The 17,489-nt window shown below is 45.1% G+C and overlaps 1 protein-coding gene across 5 annotated transcripts in view; it reads left to right on the forward strand.

Annotated features, from left to right (window-relative positions):
- Window positions 1–16,785, forward strand: part of CCAR1 (cell division cycle and apoptosis regulator 1) — a 244,415-nt gene extending 227,630 nt beyond the window's left edge. For all 5 annotated transcript variants that reach the window (XM_029609164.1, XM_029609162.1, XM_029609165.1 and 2 more), the window contains exons 22-25: window positions 8,758–8,878; window positions 12,236–12,421; window positions 14,652–14,857; window positions 16,136–16,785. In XM_029609164.1, coding sequence (XP_029465024.1) covers window positions 8,758–8,878; window positions 12,236–12,421; window positions 14,652–14,857; window positions 16,136–16,195 — 573 coding nt within the window. In that variant the 3' untranslated portion in view covers window positions 16,196–16,785. The remainder of the gene's footprint in view (window positions 1–8,757; window positions 8,879–12,235; window positions 12,422–14,651; window positions 14,858–16,135) is intronic.
- The last annotated feature ends 704 nt before the right edge of the window (window positions 16,786–17,489 follow it).

Below are 17,489 nucleotides of genomic sequence, written 5' to 3' on the forward strand. Positions count from 1 at the left end.
GTGACCCCGAATGCAGATCCAGATGTTCAGAAGGATGTTCCCAATCCGGATGTCTTTCTGGTTTCTGAGGGGGATGACCCTCGGGTGGTCTGTCTAAAATGGAGGAATTGCTTCCTCTTATTTCCCAAGTGTTGGAGGAGCTCGGGGTTAAGGTGGCTCAGAGAGGAGTCCGATAATGAGGATGTGAATCTGGTTCTGGAGGGGCTGCGTGGTCCGCCTAGTGCTTTTCCATTGCCTAAGAAAATTCGGAAGTTGGTGAATCGAGAATGGGATTTTCCAGAAGTGGGCCTAAAGGTTGGCAGGGCAATGGCTAAGCTTTACCCTCTGTTGGAAGAGACCTTGGAGCTCTTGAGGGTCCCCAAGATGGATGCTGCAGTGTTGGCTGTTACCAAGATGATGATCATTTAGTGGCCGGTTCTGCCGCACTGAAAGATGCACAGTACCTCAAGTTAGAGATTCATTTGAAGTGGGTGTTTGAAGTTTCTGATTTGAGTCTTTGGGCCACAGTTTGTGGCAGCATGAGGCAGAGGGCATGTTTGTGTTGGGTTCAGAAAACGCAGGAGCAGGCTGCATCTGGGAATGTCATTAGTCTGCATTCGGCGTGCCTGCAGGCGGCATTGGCCTATGTTGCAGATGCCCTGTATGACTCAGTTCGCACTTCGGCCAGGAGTATGGTCTCAGCAGTGGCGGCCCACAGACTTTTGTGGTTGTGCAACTGGTCAGCAGACGTGTGGTTCAAGGCCCAGCTATGTAATATTCCTTTTAAGGGGAAACCCCTGTTTGGGGAAGATTTGGACCAGTTGATGAAAACCCTGGGGGGGGGGGGAATTCCAAAGGGAGCAAGCTACTTGAGGTTATGAGGAGCAACAAAAAGATGTTCCCACCTCGCTCCCGCTTTCAGGATTTTTGTAGGTTTCATTTGAACGAGAGCACCACTGGCTCAGGAGCCAAGCCGTCGGGAAGACAACAGCAGTCCTTTCTAGGTGGCTGCAGATCCTCCAGGGATGTCGCCGGTCAGGGGGCCGGTGGAGGAAAGTCAGTGCAATGAAGCCATGATCACCCATTCCTCCATAGAAGCAGTAGGGGGCAGATTGTATAGCTTTTACGAGGAATGGGTCAAGATTACCTCAGACCGTTGGGTTCTAGAGGTAGTGAAGGAAGGTTACACTTTAGAATTTTCGTGCCCAGTCCAGGAGGCCTTTTTGGAGTCCCACATCGTGTCTCGAAGCAAGCAAGAGGCAGTGAGAGGGACTCTTCAGAGATTGCTGGATTTAAACGCAATAATTTTGGTTCCACTGGAGCAGCAAGGGCAGGGAAAGTACTCAATTTATTTTGTGGTTCCCACTAAGGAAGGCACTTTTTGGCCCATTCTGGACTTGCAAAAGGTAAATAGCTCCTTACAGGTATCATGTTTTTGGATGGAGACCTTATGCACTGTTATAGCAGCAATACGCAGAGGAGAATTCTTGGCGTCGTTGGACTAACAGAGGCGTACCTTCATATTCCCATTTGGAAGGCCCATCAGAAGTATTTGCGCTTCATGGTACTGGAACAGCATTTTCAGTTCTAGGCCCTCCCTTTTGGCCTATCCATAGTGCCCCAAATCTTCCTGAAAGTGATGATGGTGGTGGCGGCAGCTTTATGGCGAGAAGGGATTCTGCTGCATCCATATCTGGACGATTGGCTTGTTTGGGCAAAGTCTAGAGGAGGAGTACAATCGATCCCTACAGCATGTGATGGACACATTGAGGTCGCTGGGTTGAGTGATCAATGTGGTGGAGTCACATGGTTCTGATCCAGTCGCTGGAGTATCTGGAGGTCCTATTCGTTACTCAGAAGGGCAGGGTGTTCTCCTGACCGCGGACAGATCCTCCAAATTGCAGGAGCAAATACAGCGACTGCTGCGCCTGTCGGTACCAATGGTTTGGGATTATTTGCAGGTCCTAGGTTCCATGATGTCCACATTGCATTTTTTTTCGTGGGCCTTTGCGCACATGAGGCCCTGGCCTCTTGTCCAGGTGGAATCCGGTTTTGGAGGAGTAACATCTGCCTTTGCTTCTTCTGGGAGAATACAGATCCAGTCTTTCGTGGTGGCTTTCTCGTCACAACTTGGACATGGGAATGGCTCTGGAGGCTCCAGACTGGGTGGTGATAACCACGGATGCCAGTCTCAAGGGTTGGAGGTTGATGTGTCAGGAACATTCTGCCCAAAGTCTTTGGTCAGCAGTGGAGACGTCTTGGTCTATCAATCGACTGGAGACTAAGGCAATCCACCTGGCACTTGAAGCCTTCCTGCCCTGGATCAGAGGTCAGATGGTTCGAGTGTTCTCAGACAATGTGACGACAGTAACGTACATCAGTTGTTAAGGAGGAACAAAGACCCACATGGTGGCTCTGTAGGCTCAGCAATTGTTTGCTTGGGCGGAGCAACACCTCAAGGGAATAGCGGCCTCTCACATCGCTGGAGTACAAGCAGACTTCCACAGCCAGCAACAACTGGAACCGGGGGAATGGGAGTTGTCCCTGGAAATCTGGAATCACATCTGTGCTGGATGGGGGGTTCCCCAGTTAGATCTTATGGCAATGCATGCCAACACAAAGACGACTAGGCTTTTCAGTTGCAGGACAGAGGTAGTCGCAGTAGGTCTGGACACTCTGGTTGTCCTTGACTGACAGAAATCCTTCTTTGTTTCCTCCTTGGTCTCTCGTCAGTCGAGTGCTTTGGCACTTAGAGTCTCATCCAGGGACAGTGATGCTGGTGGCACCGGAGTGGCCTGGCAACCGTGGTTCGCGGATCTGGTCTGTCTCACCATAGAAGGTCCTCTCAGGCTGGCCCACCTGCTAAACTTGCTTCAGCAGGGTCCTATATTTTTGGACCGGGAGGATCACTTTTGTCTCACAGCTTGGCTTTTGAGAGGCAGCGGTTGCATCAAAAAGGCTATTCAGAACGGTTATTTGTATGATTTTCCAAGTTAGGAGAACTTCTACGTCTATGGCTTATATTAGAGTCTGGAAGAAATTTGAGTCATGGTGTCTGCAACAGCGACTGGGCCTTTTGTCGGTGGACGTGTCTCAGATCCTAGCTTTTTTACAGCAAGGGCTCTCTAAGGGTCTAGTATATAGCTCGCTCCAAGTTCAAGTATCCACCTTGGGGGCTCTTCGGAGCAAGTTGCGGGGGAAGGTCGTTAGCCTCCCATCTGGATGCAATTTGGTCTCTGAAAGGGGCAAAGCATTTGCATCCTCTGGTTTGAAAGTTATGTCTGGATTGGAACCTTAACTTAGTTCTGCGAGTCCTCTGTGATGCTCCCATTGAGCCATTAAGAGGTGCAACATTGAAAGACTTGACTCTGAAAACAGTTTTTCTAGTGGCCATTTGTTCGGCCAGGCGAATTTCAGAATTACAAGCCCTGTCTTGCAGGGACCCCTTTTTGCAGATTTCTAGTGGCAGAGTGACATTTCATATGATTCCCTCCTTTTTACCGAAGGTGGTGTCCTCTTTTCATATTAATCAGAAGGTGGAACTACCAGCTTTCCCAGATTGGTCTAAGGTTTTGCCTCAGGATAGAGAGCTACATCTTTTGGATGTGAAGAAGGTTCTGTTACGGTATCTGAAGGTCACTAATAGTTTTTGTCACTCAGATCACCTTTTTGTGGTGTTCGGTGATGCGAAAAAAGGGGATAAGACCCTAAAGTGACAATTTCTTGTTGGCTGAAGGAGATGATTTGCTCTGCTATATTTGTAAGGATCGTGAAGTTCCAAGGGTCTAAAGGTGCATTCTACTAGAGCGCAGGCGGCCTCCTGGGTAGAGTGTCAATTGTTGTCTCCCAGGAGATATGTAGGGCTGAGGTGTGGTTCTCACTGCATACTTCACCAAGCACTACCGTTTGGATATGCGAGCGCAGGAAGACGCATCTTTTGGTGAGTGTGGGCTCAGTGCGGGTCTTTCGGGGTCCTGCCCAGTTTAGGGGTGCTTGGGTATATCCGACTTGTTTGGACTGATCTGGGTATGAAAAGGAAAGGAAAATTGGTTCTTACCTGCTAATTTTCGTTCCTGTAATACCACAAATCAGTCCAGAGACCCACTCTGTCGATGCCGAAAGACTAAATTTCCTGTTAGTTGGGGAACCATTTTTTCAAAGACCTCTTTTTACGGTGGAAATAAGTTGAGTTCATTGGTAATCAGGCTGTTTTTAGTCTCTGGAAGAAGTATGAGTGGCTCCAGCTCAGGGGGCTCCAACCCCAGGTTACCTGTTAGCCCTGGTAAAGGGGTTGGATACAGGTCAATATTAAAGGACTGCAGGTGGCACTCTCAAATATGTAGCAGGGCCTCAAAATTTTTGTTCTCTGCCTTCATATGCTAAAGGGATGCAAAACCCACTTGTCTGGACTGATCTATGGTATTACAGGAACGAAAATTAGCAGGTAAGAACCCATTTTCCTTTCTCCTTTCCACCCCTGATAGTTTTGAGGCCTAGTATCTCTCACTTGTTCAGCCTGATGCTGCTTGACCCATCCCTTCTTATTTTCTCTCCCACTGCCACTTGATGCTGCTTGGCCCTTGTGCCCTCCTCACTCATACCATCCTGATACTTTTCGACCTTGCCTGCTGATCATCCCTTTCACCAACCTTCTAGAAAATGGATGTTCAAACTGGTCCTACAGGCCCTCCCAGCCAACCAGGTTTTCAGGATATCCCTAATGAATATGCATGAGAAATATTTTCATACACAGGAGGTACTGCATGTAAATAAATCTCATGCATATTCATTAGGGGTGTCTCAACTTTAGGGCCTTGAACAGGTTTCTCAAAAGAGAAAAGTTCAAGATGGCCTCCCTGGGCATCCTGATTCCCCTCCTACAAAAAGGAGACTGGCTCCTTTGATTTAAAAGACGCCTCACTCATATTGAGATCTTCCCTGGTCACTGGAAGTATCTGCAGTTTGTGGTCAGTGAGCAACATTTTCAGTACTGGGTGCTGCCGTTTGGCCTGGCCTCAGCCCCTCGGGTCTTCACCGAGTGCTAAGCTGTGGTGGAGTACCTATGAAAGTCGGGGGTGCATGTGTTCCCCCTACCTGGACAATTAACTCATTGAGAACCGTACCCAGGAGGGAGCAGAATGGTCTCTGCACTTGACCATTCGGGTATTAGAGTCCCTGGGGTTTATTATCAATTACCCAAAGTCCCATCTTGACCTGTCGCCTCAGTTGGATTTCATTGGCTCCAGGTTGGACATGGCTCAGGCCAGGGCGAATCTTCTCTGCAATCGGACTCGCACATTGGTGTCCATTGAGGGAGTGGTCCATCGGAGCCAACAGGTTTTGGCGCACCACATGCTGCGTCTCTTGGGACACATGGCTGCAACCGTCCATGTCACTCCCTTGGCTCGCTTGCATATGCGTAGAGTTCAGTGGACCTTGTGGTCCCAATGGCAGCAGGCCACCCAGGACTTCTGTGTCTGCATCCAAGTTACTCCGCCTCTCCGGGACTCCTTGGGTGGGGTGCAGGGCTTGTGGTCCACTCAGGAAGCACAGTGTCAGATCAACTTCCTGGAGCTCCGTGTGATCCAGTACATGCTCTGGGCGTTCCGGGATCGGCTGATCCAGACCAACAACCAAGTGGCGATGTGTTACATCAACAAATAGGGAGGTACAAGGTCATTCCTTCTGTGCCAAGAAGCCGCTCAGATCTGGTCTTGGGCTCTGTTTCAGGGTATGGTGCTTCGAGCCATATACCTGGCTGGGACAGAGAGTATAATAGCAGACGGGCTGAGTCAGGCCTTCTGGCCCCACGAGTGGTCCCTGAAACAAGAAACGGCGGATCGAATCATCCATCCCTAGGGGACTCAGGACATGGATCTGTTTGCACCCCCTGCAACAGGAAGGTGGATCAGTTCTGCTCCTTATACAGGGTGGATGGTGTACCAGCCTCAGATGCTTTTGCCCGCCATTAGGGCAAAGGCCTTCTGTATGCATATCCTCCACTTCTCCTGACGATGAGGACTCTCCTGAAGCTATGACAGGACAAAGGAAATATGATTCTCATAGCCCCCCATTGGCCGAGGCAGATCTGGTTCCCACTCTTGCTGGATCTTGCCCTCCAGGAACCTATCAGTCTGGGGACCTCCACAGACCTCATCACGCAGGATCGGGGGACGTTGCGCCATCCCAACCTTTGGGCCTTGTCCCTTATGGCCTGGATGTTGAGAGGTTGATTTTGCAGCCCCTCAACCTCTCTGATAAGGTGTCTTGAGTCCTGGTGGCTTCCAGGAAGCCTTCTACTAGGAAGTCTTACAGCCTGAAGTGAAAGAGGTTTTCCATCTGCTGTGAGCACTGTATCCTGGTCCTGTTCTCCTGCTCTACACCAAAGCTGTTGGATTACATCCTGTACCTTTTGGATGCGGGCTTGAAAACCAATTCTGTTAGGGTACACCTGAGTGCGATCGGGGCCTACCACCAGGGTGTGGATGGTTCTCCCATCTCTGTGCATCCCATAGTGAATCATTTTATGCGGGTTTTGCTTCAGTTGAAGCCTCCCCTGCGGCCTCCTGCGGTGTCCTGGGATCTTAATGTGGTGTTGGCTCAGTTCATGAAAGCTGCATTCTGGTTGCCGCATCTAAAAAAAGATATAGTTGCGATAGAGAAGGTACAGAGAAGGGCGACCAAAATGATAAAGGTGGTGGAACAGCTTCCCTATGAGGAAAGACTAAAGAGGTTAGGACTGTTCAGCTTGGAGAAGAGACGGCTGAGGGGGGATATGATAGAAGTGTTTTAAAATCATGAGAAGTCTAGAATGGGTAAATGTGAATCAGTTATTTACTCTTTTGGATAATAGGACTAGGGGGCACTCCATGAAGTTAGCATGTGGCACATTTAAAACTAATCAGAGAAAGTTCTTTTTCACTCAACGCACAATTAAACTCTGGAATTTGTTGCCAGAAGATGTGGTTAGTGCAGTTAGTGTAGCTGGGTTTAAAAAAGGATTGGGAAAGTTCTTGGAGTAGAAGTCCATTACCTGCTATTAATTAAGTTGACTTAGAAAATAGCCACTGCTATCATTACCAAAGTAACATGGGATAGACTTAGTTTTTGGGTACTTGCCAGGTTCTTATGGCCTGGATTGGCCACTGTTGAAGACAGGATGCTGGGCTTAATGGACCCTTGGTCTGACCCAGTATGGCATGTTCTTATGTTCTCCTTTCGAGCCGCTGCATTCTTGTGACCTCAAGTACCTGTCCTAGTCATCTTTTAGTCGTGGTCACATCTGCATGCAGAGTCAGTGAGCTTCAAGCCTTGGTGACGTATCCCACCCTACACGAGGTTCTTCCACGATAGGGTAGTTCTTCGCACACACCCTAAGTTCCTGCTTAAGATGATGACGGATTTCCTTCTTAACCAGTCCATTATCCTGCCCACCTTTTTTCCCAGGCCTTATTCGCACCAGGGCGAATGGGCTCTACACAGTCTGGATTGCAAGAGAGCCTTTGCCTTTTACTTGGATCATACAGCAGGCCATAGGCAGTCTACACAACTTTTCATCTCTCTTGACCGGAATAGATAATGGGATGCGGTGACTAAACGGACTCTGTCCAGCTGGCTGGCAGATTGCATTTCCTTCTGCTATACTCAGGCGGGACTGCAGCTGGGTGGCCATGTCAAGGCTCATTCTGTCAAAACCATGGAAACATAAAAGTGACCCACGAGAGTGGTCCTCTTGGACGAGATCTGCAAGGCTGCAAAGTGGAGTTCTCTCCACGTTTTTGGACAGAGGTGGCCGATGCGAACGCAGCTTCGGCCAGTCTATCCTCCGGAATCTCTTTAAGCTGTAGAACCTAACTCTTCCTGCCTTGGACTCATTTTTTGGGTTCAGGCTGTTTCCGTCTGTTACCCACAGCACCACTGTTGTGCCCATTGGCACCTGTTTGGGTTCCTCTTAGTCTTGTTTGTTGCTCGGGAACAGCCTGTAGCTAGGGATTCACGCATGTGAGAGGACTACCATCCTGCTTGTCCTTGGAGAAAGCAGAATTGCTTACCTGTAACGGGTGTTCTCCTAGGACAGCAGGGTGTTAGTCCTCATGAAACCCGCCCACTATCCCGCGGAGCTGGGTTTCTCCTGTTTTTATTTTATTTTTTTGTAATTCCCTGTTTCAAGACTGAAGAGGGTCCCCGTGTAGATAGTGGCATGCTGGGCATGCTCGGTGTGTCAGTCAAAATTTCTAGAAACTTTGACATAAGTTTTCCGTGCCGGGCTCCATCCGATGATGTCACTCACGTGTGAGGACTAACATCTTGCTGTCCTAGGAGAACATCTGTTACAGGTAAGAAACTCTGCTTTACTCAGTGCTGCTCCATGCCCCACCATCCCCAATATGCTGATGTTGCTCAGGGAATCAAGAGGAGAAGAAAGGAGTCACTGGCATTAGGGGAAGGAAAATCGCAAGTATCAGGGGGAGCGGGTAGGCAGCACAATAGTGGTGGACTAGGAATGCCGTCATTGAGGTGCTTGATGATGAAAATCATTGTGGTGGGAAGGGGGGAATGAGGAGTAGTGTCACTGGAGTAGGAGAAGTTAGAGTGCATAAGAGCAGGAGTGTTACTGTTGGGAGGCAGAGACATGGGGAAGCATTTCACCTTTCAAATTCTAAAATATGCAGCACCAATGAGATAAGCATTTGTACTATTTGTTTGTCTTCTGTTTTATTCCAGAAACTTCTACTACTTTCTTCTTAATGATCATCTTGCTGTTTTCCTGCTTTTCAGGTTAAGAAAATACTTAATAAGATAGTCTTAAGAGAATCTTGCTTTTATCGAAAGTTAACAGATGCCTCAAAAGATGGAGATGATTATGAAGCATCAGAAACCTCCCTGGATGATTTGCAAGGTAATAGGAGTATGGGACACTGCAGGGAATTCTGCTGGTTAATAATTATGGGAGCATGAGGTACTGCAGGAAGTTTTTGCTAATTAATAATTGTATATCATCACATGCTAGGCTGCACCACAAGATGTTCAGTCAATTTTTTTAAACGCAGACAGCAGCTCCTCAATCATTCAAACGTCAAAAGTGTTATGTTATCTAGGCTCTGTCTCTCTCCCCCCACCCCCACCCCCCCCATCCTGCCTCGGTTCATCAGTTAGTCTTCCTAGTACACTGACTTTTCACAGTGTTACTGCCCAGAAAAAAAATTAAACAAATTGTGAATTCTACCAAAGAAGAAGTTGTCCACAGCAACTGAGGAGGAATTGGGTTTTTTGTTTGGGTTTTTTTTTACATTTAAACCCATAGCCTGTTTCTGCATTTCTTAAGAGGTACAACAGCCATTAAATTCACACCATTTCGAATTGAGTTTTTTGGCGCACATGTTTTGTTTTGTTTTTTAAATGCACCCTAAAATGTTGCTGAATACTGAAGAAAATGAACTATTGGTGCTTAGGGCTGTGGAGCTCAAAATGTTGCCATAAACATCACAGCGAACACTAAGATCACAAAACAAAGGACTATTAACTGTACCTATATTGAAGAGCACTCATCTAACACAAATAAGAGACTGCATGTTCTCTATAGCGGGCCCCAAGTTGTGGAACTCTCTACCTGAGTTGTTACGTCTGATTACAGAAAGAAAGAGCTTCAAACATGAACTGAAAACATGGCTGTTCAAAAATGTGAATGATCTAACATAAAATAACTAGTAGAAAATGACATAGACAATGAAACATAGAATATTGAGACAACTCATTGACTACCTCTTAAAGGTTATTTAAAAGGAACTAATTTATCATGAATTACTATCTTAATAATCTAGTTAACATGTTTTGATGTTGTGCTGACCTATAATGTGAATGCTGCTTTTGTAAACAGTTGTGATCTTTTGGAATGACGGTATATAAAATGCCTAAATATATCAGTGGGGGTTTTTTTTTTTATTATTTTTGACACATTTGGCATGTCTTTCATTCTAGTTTGGATCAGTAGTAATCCTTTTTCTTAAAGTACTAGTTAGAGATAATTATAGGTAAACAAATGGTTTCCCATCTGTGACCAAGATGTTCCAAACATAAGAATATAAGAAGTTGGCATACTGGGTCAGACCGAGGGTCCATCAAGCCCAGCATCCTGTTTCCAACAGTGGCTAACCAGGTTACAAGTACTTGGCAAATACCCAAACATTAAGTAGATCCCAAGCTACTAATGCTAGTAATAGCAGTGGTTTTTCCCTAAGTCAACTTGATTAATAGCAGTTAATGGGCTTCTCCAGGAACTTATTCAAACCTTTTTTAAACCCAGCTACACTAATAGCCCTAACAACATCCTCTGGCAACAAATTCCAGAGCCTAATTGTGCATTGAGTGTGAAATAATTTTCTACGATTTGTTTTAAATGTGCTACTTGCTAACTTCATGGAATGCCCCTAGTCTCCTTCTATTATCCAAAAGACTCCTATCATATCCCTTCCTCAGCCATCTCTTCTCTAAGCTGAGCAGCCCTAACCTCTTTAGCCTTTCTTCAGAGAGAGCTGATCCATCCACTTTATCATTTTGTTCGCCCTTCTCTGTACCTTCTCCAGTGCAACTGTACCTTTTTTGAGATGAGGCGACCACAATTCCTATATTCCAAATGAAACAATACTCATCTCTTAGAAGACAATGTTCCAATTCATTTGGAACATAGGAATTTCATTTGGAACATAGGAATTGTGACTCCATCTAATGAAGTGTCGTGGATTATATACATTGGAGGTAACCTTTTTGCAATTATACTACTGACTTTCTGGATTTTCCCACGAGATACGTATTATTAACATTGAAGTTCGTCAACATTCAGCAATATTTATTGCAAGTTATTTTAATAGAAAGTAAATACCAAAAAATATTGGAGTTAAAAATAAAGTAAAGTGACCTATGACCAATTGTGAGTTTGATTGATAGACAAACACTTTGCGCATGGGTCCTACAAACCAAATTATGAAAGTTTATGGATTTGATTTAGAATGTGGCTAATTGAAATTATATGAAAGTGAAACCAATTGTATTTTTGTGACCATAATACTGCACAGGACAGACATAGAGAAATTTGTGTTTCTGAAATCCTTTAGTGTGCTAAGTTGTAATCGTTGGTCAATAGCGAGTCTCTGTGTATTCATATTCGGGCTGATACAGTACAATGCGCTCCGACGGAGCGCACTGTTAACCCGCCATTGGACGCGCGTTTTCCCTTACCCCTTATTCAGTAAGGGGCCGAAAACACGCGTCCAACCCGCCGAACCTAATAGCGCCCTCAACCTTTAATTTAAAAATCCAAAAATGTTCTCGTCTATTCCAAACTGCCTGATGATCGCCTCCCCGTGGTGAAGAGGAAACAAACTCCAAAATGGTCCATGACAATCATGAAACGAATGTCCAGCAATAATGCAGTGAGTGACAACAGAAGCTCACTCATCACCCATGGAGACGCAACTTCGATGTTGATTCAGGCGCTTCCTGATCGGGCGTTTGGTGCGTCCTATATAAAGCTTCTCACAGGAACATATCAAAACATATACAACACCACTAGATAAACAATTGATGTTATGAAGATACTTGATCACTAGATCTGTATTTGATACACATCGTTGTGATACTGCAATAGTGGTATTGCAAAAATCACAATTATTGCAAGGATTGTGCCTTGGAGTGCTATTTAATGATTGATTTAATTTCTTTATGGTGTACTTTCAGTATCTTACCAAAGCTTGTGCCCTAATGACCTCAATTGAAGACAAAATAAAAATGATTTTCATAAGTTGCAAAGATGGCAATTTTCTCCGTGTTTCACTAGTAAAAATGTATTTAAATGCGTAAAATGGCATTCTGATCGTTGCCCAGCTTCTGTGTGTAAAGGTGCATGTGCTGTGTCTACCATGAACCTGCAGGAAAATGCGCAAGCCAATTCAGTGCACATTCATTTGTCCACTGGGGAAAATATGCGCACTCATACACAATGTGTGTCCTTTTAAACACTGAGGGAAAGAGCATTCCCAGGGCTGGGAGGAGGTCTGGTGAGTGACTGTATATATCTTTCCCCCCTCCGGTCATTTTTGAGGGCCACTTACAATTGTACATTTGATCTTTTCTTTACTTCCATAAAATGTTATATGGAGTAGCTTCTTGAAGATATTTAGAAGAATTAAAAATGCTGATGGTACTATTTGATCATTGTTGTTCTTGTTTTCCCTTAGTAACATGTGCTTATCCTATCCAGGAAATAGGCTGCTGCTGCCCTCTCTTCTAGTGAAACGGGAGGCTTTGAAGACAGAGGGACAGGATGGTCTTGTTGTCTACCACGGAGCTATAGTTGATGTGGGGAGCCTCTTAAACAAGCTCGAAAAGAGTGAAAAAGCAAGGGCTGATATAGAACAACGACTTCTGTCTCTAGAAGCAAAAGCGGGTTAGTGACATTTGAGTTTGTTACAGAAGTGCATCATGATGCATGATGATTGGACATTTCCATTTTAATAAAGACTTTTCACTTCATCCAATCTTCAGCTCTATGGCAAAGAACTAATAATTGGAGCACAAGACTGAGTCAAAAGGATTCGAGACTTGTGAGTTCTAATCCTGACTTAGCCTCTGTCTGTATGACCCTGGGTTAAGTTACTTTATCTCCCCGTGCTTCTGATTCTCTAGCGTAATTTGATAATAGCGTTCCCTGTACGTTCCCAGATCAATCCAGACTCCTGGATTTTGCCTCCCTTCCAGCAGATGGAGACAGAGAAATTTTTACAGCCACTGGCATATATAACCTGGTTAGTACCTGCAGTCCATCAGTATTTCTCTGTCTCTATAAGACGGGGGATGTGAAAACATGCAGTTCTGAACCTAAAAAAATAAAAAGACTCAAACTTCAGAAAGTGGATAGAAGATCCCCTCCTAGAAGGTTGTCAGGTCCTGGTAGGACCATCCCTCCTGGCATAGTGTTGAACGAGCAGGGGTCGGGGACCCTAAATTACTCTTGGTGACCTATTGGGGGTGAAAATTGGTGGTCCAGTTCCCTCACCTCCAGGAGCCTGAGGAAGATTCCTTTGCCACTCTTCAGCTAAGCTTGTTCTTTTTTTTCTGTGCTCTTCTTCTGCCTGTTTGTAATTTATTTTTCCCTTTCTTATAAAATTAAAAAAAAAAAAAAGTAAGAGGGATAGCAAGGCAGTAGGAGATAGTGGTTTTTTTTTCTCCGTTTCAGCCATGCAGCGAAGCGCTTTGAGGGTTAGTTGTTGCTCTGTTTTATTCTTCCACTTTGCTTCCTCGGCCCGTGTGGTCACCAGTGCAGCTCAGAATGCCTCGGGAGCTCCGATGCGCCATTTGCTTGTCACGTGCAGGCTGCTGCGTTCAATGCCTCACCGCTGGTGAGGGCATGTTGGGGGGGGGCCCACAACGACATCTTCATGGGAGCTTCGGCCTGGTGGATTGAAGGCTGCGTGGTGTGAGGCTGAAGCTCTGTTGCCGCTGAGCGCAGGAACAGCAGCCATTTTGGGGACCTTCGCGGCTAAAGCACTGATCGAGGCGGGGGAGGGGATCTCCCACCTGCGCTTTCCCCGGCTGATTTAAGCCCCGAGGAGGCCCGGGGGGGGGGGGGGGGCAGTCTGAGGGGAGAGTGTGAACCTCTGGATGAGGATCCGGATTCTTTCTCCCATTTTTCGCCTGAGTTTGTGCTCTTGATGCACAAAGCTTTTTTAGGCCGTAGGGCAACCCTTGCGTAAGCGCCAGGTTGGATAATGAACTTATCCAAGAGCCAGCTTCTCCCCTCCCAAGTACTGGATTTTCTGGGAACACATTTCAAGCGGGACTCTCCCAGTCCCGCCCAGTTTAAGGAGCTTTGGTACATCCCAGGAGTCTGGACTGATCCGGGTACGTACAGGGAAAGGAAAATTGGTTCTTACCTACTAATTTTCATTCCTATAGTACCACAGATCAGTCCAGAGTCCCGCCCGGGGGTGTGTGTGCTTTTGGAGAGTCCGCTCAATCTGTCTTTATGTCTGTTTTTCTCATTGCCTGAAGAATGGCACAGGTTTCTTTTTCTCCGTGAAGTTTTCAGATCGTTTATGGTTATATGCTGTTTTTCCTCTGCTCAATTGAGAGGTGGTGTTTCTAAACTTTGTAAGGGGTGTTTCTACCATATCAGCTTGGATACATAGTAATACTGAGGGGACTGCAGGTGCTACACCAGGTTATATGCCAGTGGCTGTAAAAATTTCTCTGTCTCCATCATCTGGAAGGGAGGCAAAACCCAGGAGTCTGGACTGATCTGTGGTACTACAGGAACGAAAATTAGCAGGTAAGAACCAATTTTCCTTTAGTCCTTCTTTTGTCTCCACTGTGAAAGCTGTTCTGAAGATTATGCATTGAGTGGTAACTGTGCAGGCGATTTTCAAAAGCTATTTAGTCAGGTAAAGAGGCTATCTAATATTTTATTTATTTATATTTGCCTTTTATAGCACTTCACATCAAATTACATTCTGGCTTGCAATCTGTTTGTACCTGAAGCAATGGAGGGTAAACTGATTTGCCCAAAGTGTGCACACAAGTACATTCCCTGCTCCCAACTCCACCCTCTGGAATGGGCTATCTTTCCTGGTCTCACTGGCTTTCCTGTATGCTATTTAATTTCTGCATGTTATTTTCAGATGAAGATTTAAAAACTATAGAGCACCTGGAGACCCTTAACAAGACTATGACTGGGGAGCTCAAAGAAACGAAGAAAGAGCTCGGTTGCTTACAAGGACATTTTCAGGCATCCAAAGTGAAAAATGTGTGGTTTGAGGAGCAACTGAATAAGAGCATGAAAAGCCTGTCTGCAGCCGTGAAAGAGATCCAGGATGCTTTGAAGAAGGTGATAAGCAGGAACCTGTTGACACCTATTATTTTCAGTCATTTTTAAAGAAGGGGTCAGGGTAATGCTTTGCCAGTCAGATAACTTTTCATATATTGTAGTTTCTTCACTTACTGAAAAGAAAAGAAGTAGGAAGAAAGATACATCTCAAGCATAGCCTCCAAACTTTAGGCTGTCAAAGTTGGGTAAATTATATTCGCTTCTTGCAAGAAAAATAAAACTGATAAATTTCGCCTCTCTAATGATGGGTGTAGAATGGGCTGTGACCACTTTCTCCACTTACTCAGCTGCCCTGAGCTCTGTGCTCCCTCAGCTGCATTTTGAGCCCACTTGGGCCCATATGTTTCTCATTCGCTTATGAGCTTTGCATTCAGTTAGCTGTCCAGCAATCCTTGCCGGGCTTTGCTCTCCTTGTCCTTAAACTGTATCTGTCCAGTAGTGGGACAGTATGCGAAGAAGGTTTGTGCGGCTGCCACCTGTGCTGTCTCTGTTCTGTGATGAGGAAACCTACATGGGATATTTGCACTCTTGCTGCTTGTACTGTACGTGTTCTGTAGTGGGGACCATGTGTGCTAAATGTTTGCCCTGCTGCTGCCGTACTTGGTTGTAGGCAGTGTCTCTGGAAAGCTTGCACTGCTGCTGCCTATGCTGTACCATTTCTGTAGTGGGTTAGTGTATTGGGGGAGGAAGAAAGAAGGCTTGTGTTGATGCTGCCCATACTCTACCTGTTCTGTGAATAGTTGAAGCATAGAACGTGACTCAGAACAGTACAGTAAGACCCATCTAGTCTTCCCAATTTACCACCCATTGCAGTACCATAGACCCCAGTTATCTTAGACATTTTCTTCAGCTGTTCGCAGCCAAGGATCCTCTATGCTTTCTTGAATTCTGTTACTATTGTCACCTCCACTGGGAGGGACTTCTGTTTCTGTTAGTGTTAGATTCAAGTTTATTACGAAACTTAAAAATAGAGTGAATTTAAAGTTACATTTTGGGGCATTCATCCATCTAAACTAAGGCACAAAGATATTAGGTGACCATAGTTTCCTAGGTTTGCAGTTTTTCATGAATTAACTCCACAAATCCTTGTAGTGAGCCCAAAATCACTGTGCTCTCTACATGTCTCGCAATTTTCCCTGCAGTTACAAACCACAGCATGACAGCAGTTCATGCAGGACTTTTATTCAAAGGGTTAACCTATACAGCACAGAATGCAGTGTTCCTCCATATCAATAGGCTTGCTCCCTGACTTCATGTTCCTACATTTATCTCCTGCAGGATCCTGTGAAGAATGAAGATCAAGATGAAGCACGGCTGGAAAATGGAGCTTCTGTATGATACATCACCGGACCCTGTGGCAGAATATAATACAGCATTGGGTCATGCAAAAATATGGAACCAACAAACATAGTACTGTATCGCACAGAAGAATGAAATCGTCCTATGATATAGTGCTGCTTCACACAGAAAAATGGAACTGCCTTATGGGACAGAGTTGTACCACAAACAGAAAAAGGAGCCACTGTGGGATATAGTGTTGTGCCATCCAGAAAAATGGAAGTACCATATCACACAGTGCTGTGCTACGTGGATGAATGGACCTGCTGTGTGATTATAATGCTAGATCAGGCAGAGGAATGGGCTGACCTGTTAGTGTAAATCATGATGTCAGTCTAGGGAAAACGAAGCATGTTGATTTTAGTAACTTCAATATCTTAGTTTGAAAAAAAAAGATGTATATAAAGTTTGGAGTATCTGAGCTCTCTTGTGCATATTGCTTTTAGTAGATAGCATCTGGCTTCCAAGGGTCTGATGGCATTACAAAATATTTTAGAATACATTTTGTTTTAGGATGAGCTCTTTTCATCATTTTCATGCAACATACTGTATTTAATTTCAAAATAACTGTTATTAAAAGAAGGCTGGTAGAATCACTTTTTTCTTGTTTGTTTTCAAACAGCCTGCATACATTTTCAAAGCAGATGTGCGAGTAACCAGTGCCAGCAATGGTTACACATGCTGTTACAGTGCAACAGGTTGTAACTATTTATGCACATACTTTTGAAAATCATGTCCCCAACCCATCTCTACCTTCCCCTGCTCCAGCCCCAGAACACCTGTCTGTAGTATGCATAAAAGTACACACAAAATTGCTTTGTGCATACTTTATTCATACAACTCCCTGGGATAACTTTTAAAAGATTGTTTATGCGTATAAAACCAGGTTTTCTCCATGGACAAGCATAACAAAATGCCACACAAGATGGGTGATGTCCTCCAGTGGCACCAAGTTGGGTTTTTCTCTCAGCACACTGAAAATTTTAACTTTTCCTTCTATGCATTCACAGACCTTCCTGTGCTAGCGTCCCCTGTGCATGAATCGTCAGTCTATTTTTGTCCACTCAGCAAACCTTCACGAATTTACTTCTTTCACAGCATCACTGCAAATTTACCAGATCTTGGATAAAAAAGTAAAACGTTTGTTCAAAAAATGTGAACAGTGTGGACACAAAATGTCCATACTGGGCTTACATTTTTTGTGCCTAAAATGCCTCTGACTGGATCATGATTCTTCTAACTGTGGCCCCTCTGCAGATATATATCCCCAACGGCACTGGTTTACCATGACATC

Source organism: Rhinatrema bivittatum, chromosome 7 (genome assembly GCF_901001135.1).
Source record: "Rhinatrema bivittatum chromosome 7, aRhiBiv1.1, whole genome shotgun sequence".
NCBI lineage: Eukaryota > Metazoa > Chordata > Amphibia > Gymnophiona > Rhinatrematidae > Rhinatrema > Rhinatrema bivittatum.